The following is an 11,490-nucleotide window of genomic DNA, read 5'->3' as shown; positions in this document are numbered from 1 at the left end:
TCACGGTGACAAGCAGTTGTCCTTGAAAACCATACACATTCTCACAATTTATGAGATGGGATAATTATTATTAAGCCTCTTCCCTTTATGCAAAAATTAGACTAAAAGAAAATCAATGTTTTTAAAGAGACTTAAGACAAAGATGACCACTTTTAAAATACAGTATTTAGAGGCTCCAAGGAGAAGGTATTTAGAATTTTTTTTCTGTAGTAGTCCAAGAGAATCAGAAGAGAAGCGGTCATTTAAACACTGCAATTAAAGTGTCTAGGTTTTCCTTACCTGGTTTCATCTTTCTACTATGAAACTTAAATGCACTATAAAGAGACCATCCCAAAGAAGGTTAATCAAAAAGTAGGGTTTCCCAAGCACAAGCAAGTTTTGTCCCTTATAGACTTCTTCCTGTACCAACGCACCAAGAAAATTTAAAAATTAGTTTTCTCCACAAAGCACCTCCAAGCTCCCTACCCTCTCTGCACTGCTTCAAGGTCGGGGAAAACTTCGATTACAGAAGCGGGTCCTCCCACCAGAATGGAAGAAGGAATGAATTAGTACTTATTCCTTTAAATTCACTCAACTCTCACAGTTACCTCCCTATCGCACCTACCGTTCTGCAGGTTGGAGCAGAACATTCAGCCCCTCCCCCCACCACCCGAGGCCGCTCCACTTCTGTGTAAAGACACCAGCTGCAGAAACAACTACTTGAACCCTGCTCTCCTATAATCACAAGCACCTGAGAACTAAAATATGGTAGTATTTGATAAATTAGGTCTCCTATCTTTCAACTGCTTGAATAGATAAATCAGAAATAAATCTGGTTAAATTGCTCTTTTCTGATTTGTAATTCACACATCATAATGATACTTCTGTTTGGTTATGCAATTTAAATATATATAATCAAGATGATAAGAACTATGTCCAAAACAAGAGTAAAGAAGGCACATGCGATGTGTTAAGGGTTCTCCTGTGAATGTAGCACATTAGGTTATGTGTATGTTTTGGAGCTGCACTCAGATTTGTGAGGTTCCTAGGTAAGTGATTTCCTTATCCTTTCATAGAATATATTCCTTTAATCTTTGTTACTTTTTTATTAGTAATTGTAACGATTAGCAATTTTAAGTTTTTACTCTAGGGAAATTTTACAATTTTCAATGGAATTACTTTGTTTCAGAAAATTCTGGCAATCGAAAAAAAATTGGATGATAGAATTTATGAAAAATTCTACAGATAATTGGTTTCCCAGTTAAAATGAGCTGTAGAAAATTACCATGGAATAGAAAACATTTCCAGATCAAGAAATTTAAACATTTACATGTTACATTAGGGGGTACACACCATTTTTCTTTTATGTAATATTATTGTAAAATGTTTTCCTTAAAATGATTAATAAATCCTGACATTCAATTTAATTAAAAAAAATAAGCACATCTATTTTATAAACCTAAATACATACCAACCACTACCAAAGCTTTATAAATGACTTTAGCTACACCTTCTCATTTTATAGATGTAGAAACCGAGAAGAAACATATATATGGCAAACAGGTTCATGAAAAGGTGCTCAACATCACTAATCATCAGGGAAATTCAAATCAAAATCACAATGAGATATCACCTCACACCTATCAGAATGGCTATTATCAAAAAGACAAGAAATATCAAGTGTTGACAAGAATGTAGAGAAAAAAGAAACCTGTACACGTTGGTGGGAATGTAAACTGGTGCAGCCACTATGGAAAACAGTATGGAGGTTCCTCAAAAATTAGAAAGAGAACTACCATATGATCTAGCAATTCCACTTCTGGGTATCCATCTGAAGAAAGTGAAAACACAAACTCGAAAAAATATATATGCACCCCTATGTTCATTTCAGCTTTACTGACAATAGCCAAGACATGGAAGCAACCTAATTATCCATCAGTAGATGAATGAATAAAGAAAATGTGCCATATCTGTGTGTGTGTGTGTGTGTGTGTATGGAATACTACAATAAACAATGGAAAGTTATTCATCCATAAAAAGGAAATCTTGCCATTTGTGACAACATGGATGGACCCTGAAGGCATTATGCTAAGTGAAATAAGTCAGACAGAGAAAGACAATTATGTTTTTAAAACAAGCAAACAAAAAATCACAATCATATATACAGAGAACAGATTGGTGGCTGCCAGAGGCTTGGGCTGGAGGGTGGGTAAATGGATGAAGGAGATCAAAAGGTACAAACTTTGTTATGAAATAAAAAAGTCACAGGGATACAATGTACAGCATAGTGATTATAGTGAATAATGCTGTACTGTGTATCTGAAAGTTGCTAAGAGTAGATCTTAAAAGTTCTTATTACAAGGAAAAAAATTTTGTAACTACGTATGGTGATGGATGTTAACTAGAGTTACTGTGATGATCATTTTAAAATATATACATATATTGAATCATTATGTTATATACCTGAAGCTAATATGTTATATGTCAATTATATCTCAATTCAGGAAAAAAAAAAAAAGGAAAGAAAGAAAAACTCAGGCCCAGAGATACTAAGTATTAAGTGACAGGTAGAGAATCATCCAGACTCTGAATCTGATACAACAAAATCCAAGCCTTCATACACCCAAGTTAATGTTCTTTCTATTATACCATGCCAGCTCCTTTGTTTCTGTTTCAAGTATTGAAACAGAATTGAGTATTTTTTGCTTTGTTTATGTTTATGCCCATTTAAAAAAATGAGAAGGAAAATAAAGGCCAAGGGCAGGTAAAGGTTTAAAGTTTTCCGTGTTACTCCAAAATAAGCCCCTCAAATATTTGGAGTTCCGTGTTACTCCAAAATAAGCCCCTCAAATATTTGGAGTCTCAAATATTTTTTAAGCTTTGTTTACCAATGCAATACTTTTAGAGTTTATAACATTTATGCTTATTATCCTGTAGGGGAAAGGAAAAGCAAAACAACCTGTGCCTATGGACACACTGTCATATGCTTACTTCAAGTGCGCTGGTACTCATAACATCCACTGGAGGGAAGCAAACACTAGATTTTGAGCCTTACCTGCACTGGTGCTTCAGTTTCATGTCGAAACCCTTCAATCTGCTGCTGCTGCCAAGGAGCTATACTGTGAGAGTCCTCTGTAGTTCTACCTTCCAAAGGGTTTGTCCGCAACTGCTCAGTAAGCCACATCTGCGTCCTCACAGAAGGCTGAATGGGAACTCCACTTACTGCTTGTTGACCAAGCATTAAATATTTCGGCGGTTCAAAAGCCTCTGAGCTTGTCATAACGGGCTTGCTTTCAGGTAAGGCACTATATGTCATGTCTAAGGCCTGTCTCCTAGGAATGGAGGAAGAAGCTCTAAAGTCCTCTTTGCTGCAGCTCTCAAATTTATATTTGTTGTCCAGAGTTGATGGTCGTTTTTTATTTATTTCCTTGTCCTCTAGCTTAAGCATCTCCATACTGTCATGTAAACAGCTAGGTCCAATTGTCCTTAGTTGTGATGTTAAAGCCTTGTCTCTCCCTGTCTTTTCTAAACCTCTCCTTGACTCTTCTGTGTGCACAATGCCACCCTGGCTGCAGTTACCTGGGACAGTGAGTTTGGATAAAGATGACCATTTCCGGAGAGGCCGGAAGTCCTTCATGTCTAGTGAAGAGTCCTGCTCTCCCCTACTGTGGTTTCCCAATGTTTGCATAAGGCTTATACTCCATTTTGAGCCATCTGATGTCAATGATTCCCTATGTTTGGAAACTGAAGTGCTGGAGTTAGATGGCATGACATGGGCAGTAGGAAGAGTAACCAACGATCGACTAGGCTTAAAAGATAATGTGCCACTTGAAGTTGAATGATCTGGAAAGAAAAAAGAATGCCAAATTAGTTGTAATTAACAGAAAAAAAAAAAAGAGGCAAAATGTAAAACGCCAAAACAAAAATCTGAACATGGTTTCCCAGCACAGGTTTTTCAGAGGCACTTTCATCAAAATGAGGGGCTTATTATTGTTACTATTATTACTCCTTTAAGTTTATCTGAAACAAATCAAACATACTTTCAAATATCATTTTCTAAAAACGGATACATAACAAAATATATGCTCATCTGCCATCTATTTACAGATGAAAAATGACTGGGAAACAGGTTTATATTCATGCTATTTAATCTAAGTATTGTGCCTTAAAAGAAAAATCCATCTCTGCATTGAAAGGTCTTATTCATAATCTATCACTGAAGTCTCAGACACAACTTTATTAAAAAATCGTATCTCTTAGTGTCTTTCCTCAACTGTGGAAATAGTGGCCCAATATGAACATTTTAGCACCTCTCAAACTACAATTCAAATTAGAATATGGGTAAAGGTGCTCCTGCAATAATGGAAAATAATCAGAAAGTGTTCTAGCAATATATTTGCAGATACAGAGTAGTTCCTACACTCCCAATCTCCCTTAATGGCATCATCAATAATATATTTCCCAAGCTAGAACACTTGGAGTCTACTTTGATTCCTATCTTTCTCTGCACATTTACTAAATCCCCATGTTGTACATTTATTTGTTTATTTATTTATTTATGGCTGTGTTGGGTTTTCATTTCTGTGCGCGGGCTTTCTCTAGTTGTGGCGAGCGGGGGCTACTCTTCATCGTGGTGCGCGGCTTCTCACTGTCGCGGCCTCTCTTGTTGCAGAGCACAGGCTCTAGACGCGCAGGCTCAGTAGTTGTGCCTCAAGGGCTTAGTTGCTCCATGGCATGTGGGATCCTCCCAGACCAGGGCTCGAACCCGTGTCCTGTGCATTGGCAGGCAAATTCCCAACCACTGCACCACCAGGGAAGCCCACGTTGTACATTTTTACTTCCAAAATGATTACATAGTTACTGCTGTAGGTCAGGCCTTCACATAATACTACCCTACACATAGGAACAGCTGTAGTAGGCTCTACGGAAGCCCAAAGGATAAATAAGGGCCTCTATACTCAATGGACTTACTATCAAGTACCAAATTAAAATCAAAGATTATCATTTTTATCACATGATATCTAGAAAGGGGATAGCGATTTGAAATGTAGGGGGAGAGGAGGTGGGTGGTGAAAGGCAACTTTTACAGTTTTTTCTGTATCTTTCCATGTTGTTTGACTCATAACAGAATATATTTAAATATTAGTTGTGAGCTTTGATACTGTTTTGAAGAAATAAAATAATAGAAAAAGAAATGTTGAGAAAGTCATAAGAAAATTCAGATGAGAAAGACCCAGGCAAACTAATTAAAAAATGGAATTCCAATAGGTCTTTGCACAGAATTTATTCACCTGGAGATGAAAGGGGAAAAACATTATAGATGAAAGAATACAAGAAAAAGTAATATAGTAGACATTTACCATGTAACAGTTTCCCATCAGCTTCTGCAGAACCTTTTCATACTCAAGAAAATTCCCACATTACAAGCCCAACCTTCCAAAATAAATTTTAGACCTTAAATTCCCAACATACCCTGCAACTATGATACAGACATTCAGAAGGACCTGCACAAGATTTGTTTGGAAGTGAGTCACATGAGAAAACAGGCTCAGTGTGGAGCTACCACGTTTGGCAACAGCAGAGGCATTAGCCCCCAACAATGACAGCAGCAGAGGTGGCCAAACCAAGTTCTGGCCCAGAAGTGGCAGCAGTTGGGCAGCAATGGTGGTTTCCTCCAGTGGGGCTGGAGGGTGCCAGTTCTCAGAGGTGACTGAGGTATATTACCTGGAAGCTTAACCATAAGCCTGGCTCTCCAGCCCTCCTCAAAAGTTCTGAGTTAACCAAATGCCCTTAAATAAATTCCTCATCTGCTCAATCATCCAGTCAGCTTCTTCTACTGATTCAGAACACTAACTGATCCAAGTATGAAGCCAGGAGAATATGGCCTCAAAAGAAGAAAAACAAATTATCCCATTTATCTGCAGTATGCAGTAAGTATCAAGAAAAGCTGCTCAAGATGATTCTTGAAAGGTAAATGTAAAGCAGAGCTGTGCAAATCTTCAAACACCCTGCTACAGAAACAGCCTACCCTTCATTCGGCAAGAAATGTGACCTACCAAAAGTTTCCAAACAAAGGAGCAAGTGACATGACCAAAACTGTACTTAGGATGATTATTCCAGTAACTGCTGAGGACAAATTAAAGCAAAATGGTTGCCAGCAGGAAGATTAATGGATTATTATGGTAATCAGTAGAAGAAGGAAATAGAGAGGAATATGCTACTGAAGGTCAGTTCTAAATAGAAACAGGATAAATGACCCCCAAATTCTATGGAATATTGGTATTAATACATTACAGCACTATATCTACATCTATATATGTGTTTGTGTTACTATTCCTAAAGGAATATTTGTATTAAAATCATCATAGCCTCTCAAAAATATCTTCAATTCTTTAAAAAACAAAAAATGAGTTTTATATCAAATTTAAAATTTTCAGACTTTTACATTTTTAAAAAGCTGTAAGTAAAGACGGTGTAAAGGCTAAGTGTAATATTTTTGAAATCAGCATTTTTAGATTCAAATCCTGGCTCTACCACTTAGTAGTTGCATGTTCAAACAAGTTACTTAACCTTCTTGCATCAGTTACCTCATCCATAAAGTAAAGAGGACAACAGTGAAGATTAAATGAAATAATACATGTAAAGGACTCAGAAGAATTCCAGGCAAAATAAAGACTATTACCAGACACAAAGAAGGATACTACATGATGATCAAGGGAAAAAACAATTGATTGATCAAGGGATCAATCCGAGAAGAACATATTACAATTGTAAATACTTATGCACCCAACATAGGAGCACTTCAATACATAAGGCAAAAATGCTAACAGCCATAAAAGGGGAAATCAATAGTAACACAATCATAGTAGGGAACTTTAACACCCCACTTTCACCAATGGACAGATCATCCAAAATGAAAATAAAAAGGAAACACAAGCTGTAAATGACACATTAGACAAAATGGACTTAATTGATATTTATAGGACATTCCATCCAAAAACAACAGAATACACATTTTTCTCAAGTGCTCATGGAACATTCTCCAGGGCAGATCATATCTTGGGTCACAAATAAAGCCTTGGTAAATTTAAGAAAATTGAAATTGTATCAAGTATCTTTTCCGACCACAATGCTATGAGACTAGATATCAATTACAGGAAAAACTCTGTAAAAAATACAAACACATGGAGGCTAAACAATACACTACTAAATAACCAAGAGATAACTGAAGAAATCAAAGAGGAAATCAAAAAATACCTAGAAACAAATGACAATGAAATCACGAAGACCCAAAACCTATGGGATGCAGCAAAAGCAGTTCTAAGAAGGAAGTTTATAGCAATACAATCCTACCTCAAGAAACAAGAAAAATCTCAAATAAACAACCTAACTGTACACCTAAAGCAATTAGAGAAAGAAGAACCAAAAAACCCCCCAAAGTTAGCAGAAGGAAAGAAATCATAAAGACCAGTTCAAAAATAAATGTAAACCATTAGCCAGATTCATCAAGAAAAAAAGGGAGAAGACTCAAATCAATAGAATTAGAAATGAAAAAGAAGAAGTAACAACTGACACTGGAGAAATACAAAGGATCATGAAAGATTATTACAAGCAACTATATGCCAATAAAATGGACAACTTGGAAGAAATGGACAAATTCTTAGAAAAGCACAACCATCCGAGACTGAACCAGGAAGAAACAGAGACTATAAACACACTAATCATAAGTACTGAAATTGAAACTGTGATTAAAAATCTTCCAACAAACAAAAGCTCAGGAGCAGATGGATTGACAGATGAATTCTATCAAACTTTTAGAGAAGAGCTAACACCTATCAGTCTCAAACGCTTCCAAAATATAGCAGAGGGAGGAATACTCCCAAACTCATTCTACGAGGCCACCATCATCCTGATACCAAAACAGACAAAGATGTCACAAAAAAAGAAAACTACAGGCCAATATCACTGATGACATACATGCAAAAATCCTCAACAAAATACTAGCAAACAGAATCCAACAGCACATTAAAAGGATCATACACCATGTTCAAGTGGGGTTTATCCCAACAATGCAAGGATTCTTCAACATACGCAAATCAATCAATGTGATACACCATATTAACAAACTGAAGAAGAAAAACCATGTGATCATCTCAATAGATGCAGAGAAAGCTTGCGACAAAATTCAATACCCACTTATGATAAAAACCCTCCAGAAAGTAGGCACAGAGGGATCTTACCTCAACATGATAAAGGCCATATATGACAAACCCACAGCCAGCATCGTCCTCAATGGTGAAAAACTGAAACTATTTCCACTAAGACCAGGAACAAGATAAGGTTGTCCACTCTCACCACTATTATTCAACATAGTTTTCGAAGTTTTAGCCATAGCAATCAGAGAAGAAAAAGAAATAAAAAGAATCCAAATCGGAAAAGAAGTAAAACTGTCACTATTTGCAGACGACATGATACTATACATAGAGAATCCCAAAGATGCTACCAGAAAACTACTAGAGTTAATCAATGAATTTGGTAAAGCAGCAGGATACAAAATTAATGCACAGAAATCTCTTGTATTTCTATACACTAATGATTAAAAACCTGAAAGAGAATTTAAGGAAACACTCCAATTTACCATTGCAACAAAAAGAATAAAATACCTAGGAATAAACCTACCTAAGGAGACAAAAGACCTGTATGCAGAAAACTATAAGACACTGATGAAAGAAATTAAAGATGATACAAACAGCTGGAGAGATATACCATGTTCTTGGATTGGAAGAATCAATATTGTGAAAATGACTATACTACCCAAAGCAATCTACAGATTCAGTGTAATTCCTATCGAACTACCAATGGCATTTTTCACAAAGCTAGAACAAAAAATTTCACAATCTGCATGGAAACACAAAAGACCCCGAATAGCCAAAGCAATCTTGAGACAGAAAAATGGAGCTGGAGGAAGCAGGCTCCCTGACTTCAGACTATACTACAAAGCTACAGTCATCAAGACAGTATGGTACTGGCACAAAAAGAGAAGTACAGATCAATGGAACAGGTCAGAAAGCCCAGAGATAAACCCATGCACATACGCTCACCTTATCTTTGATAAAGGAGGCAAGAATATGCAATGAGGAAAAGACAGCCTCTTCAATAATTGGTGCTGGGAAAACTGGACAGCTACATGTAAAAGAATGAAATTAGAACACTTCCTAACACCAAACACTAAAATAAACTCAAAATGGATTAAAGACCTAAATGTAAGGCCAGACACCATAAAACTCTTAGAGGAAAACAAAGGAAGAATACTCTATGACATAAATCACAGCAAGATCCTTTTTGACCCACTTCCTAGAGAGATGGAAATAAAAACAAAAATAAACAAATGGGACCCAATGAAACTTAAAAGCTTTGGCACAGCAAAAGAAAACATAAATAAGATGAAAAGACAACCCTCAGAATGGGAGAAAATATTTGCAAACGAAGCTACTGACAAAGGATTAATCTCCAAAATATACAAGAAGCTCATGCAGCTCAATATCAAAAAAACAAACAACCTAATCCAAAAATGGGCCGAAGACCTAAATCGACATTTCTCCAAAGAAGATATACAGATTGCCAATAAACACAGGAAAGGATGCTCAACATCAGTAATCACTAGAGAAATGCAAATCAAAACTGTAATGAGATATCATCTCACACCAGTCAGAATGGCCATCATCAAAAAATCTGGAAACAATAAATGCTGGAGAGGGTGTGGAGAAAAGGGAACACTCTTGCACTGCTGGTGGGAATGTGAATTGGTACAGCCGCTATGGAGAACAGTATGGAGGTCCCTTACAAAACTACAAATAGAACTACCATATGACCCAGCAATCCCACTACTGGGCATATACCCTGAGAAAACCATAATTCAAAAAGATTAATGTACCACAATGTTCACTGCAGCTCTATTTACAATAGCCAGGACATGGAAGCCACCTAAGTGTCCATCGACAGATGAATGGATAAAGAAAATGTGGCACATATACACAACGGAATATTAGCCATAAAAAGAAATGAAACTGAGCTATTTGTAGTGAGGTGGATGGACATAGAGACTGTCATACAGAGTGAAGTAAGTCAGAAAGTGAAAAACAAATACTGTATGCTAACACATATATATGGAATCTAAAAAAAAAAAAGGTTCTGAAGAACCTAAGGGCAGGACAGGAATAGAGATGCTGACGTAGAGAATGGACTTAAGGACACAGGGAGGGGGAAGGGTAAGCTGGGACGAAGTGACAGAGTGGCGTGGACATATAAACACGAACAAATGTAAAACAGAGAGCTAGTGGGAAGCAGCTGTACAGCACAGGGAGATCAGCTCGATGCATTGTTACCACCTAGAAGGGTGGGATAGAGAGGGTGGGAGGGAGACGCAAGGGGGAGGGGATATCGGGATATACATACACGCACAGCTGATTCACTTTTTTATAAAGCAGAAACTAACATACCACTGTAAAGCATATACTCCAATAAAGATGTAAAAAAAAAAGAAATAGCTAAACTAAGTGATATTTTCAATATAACAGGCAAAAGGCTAAATATCCATACTGTACAAAGAACTCCAAAAAAATCCCCAAAACAAAACCCTAACAACCTAATTTTAAAGTAGGCAAAAGAAATCCATAAGCAAACCACAAAACAAAAAGCAAATAAAGAATACATGTTTAGGGCTTCCCTGGTGGTGCAGTGGTTGATAGTCCGCCTGCCGATGCAGGGGACACGGGCTCGTGCCCCGGTCCGGGAAGATCCCACATGCCGCGGAGCGGCTGGGCCCATGAGCCATCACTGCTGAGCCTGCGCCTCCAGAGCCTGTGCTCCGCAACGGGAGAGGCCACAACAGTGAGAGGCCCACATACCGCAAAAAAAAAAAAAAAAAGCATACATGTTTAATGGAGGCAGCCGAGGTGTCCGTCGACAGATGAATGGATAAAGAAGATATGGTACATATGTACAATGGTATACTACTCAGCCACAAGAAATAATGAAATCATGCCACTTGCAGCAACATGGATGGACCTACAGATTATCATATTAAGCGAACTAAGTCAGAAAGAGAAAGACGAATATCCTATGATATCACTTGTATGTGGAATCTAAAATATGATACAAATGAACTTATCTACAAAACAGAAACAGACTTGCAGACTGTGGTTGCCAAGCAGGGTGGGGAGTAGCGGGTGGGAGAGGGATGGACTGGGAGTTGGGGATTAGCAGATGCAAACTAGTATATATAGAATGGATAAACAAGGTCCTATTGTACAGCACAGGGAACTATATTCAATATCCTGTGATAAACTGTAATGGAAAAGAATATGAAAAAGAATGTATAAATGTATAACTGAATAACTTTTCTGTAGAGCAGAAATTAACACAATATTGTAAATCAACTATACCTCAATAAAATAAATTTTTTAAAAAAGTTTGTTTTTCAAAAAAGATATTTCAACTCACTAAATAGAA

At 37.1% G+C, this 11,490-nt stretch overlaps 1 protein-coding gene across 1 annotated transcript in view; it reads right to left on the bottom strand.

Moving 5' to 3' along the window:
- The window catches only part of CEP85L (centrosomal protein 85 like), a 151,133-nt gene that overhangs the window by 92,066 nt on the left and 47,577 nt on the right, over positions 1-11,490 (bottom strand). The window contains exon 3 of the mRNA XM_060030554.1: positions 3,035-3,822. Within this exon, the coding sequence (XP_059886537.1) occupies positions 3,035-3,822 (788 nt within the window). The remainder of the gene's footprint in view (positions 1-3,034; positions 3,823-11,490) is intronic.

Source organism: Delphinus delphis, chromosome 14 (assembly GCF_949987515.2).
Source record: "Delphinus delphis chromosome 14, mDelDel1.2, whole genome shotgun sequence".
Taxonomy (NCBI): Eukaryota; Metazoa; Chordata; class Mammalia; order Artiodactyla; family Delphinidae; genus Delphinus; species Delphinus delphis.
The sequence above is the reverse complement of the archived record's forward strand: the minus strand, read 5'-3'. Positions and strand labels throughout refer to the sequence as shown.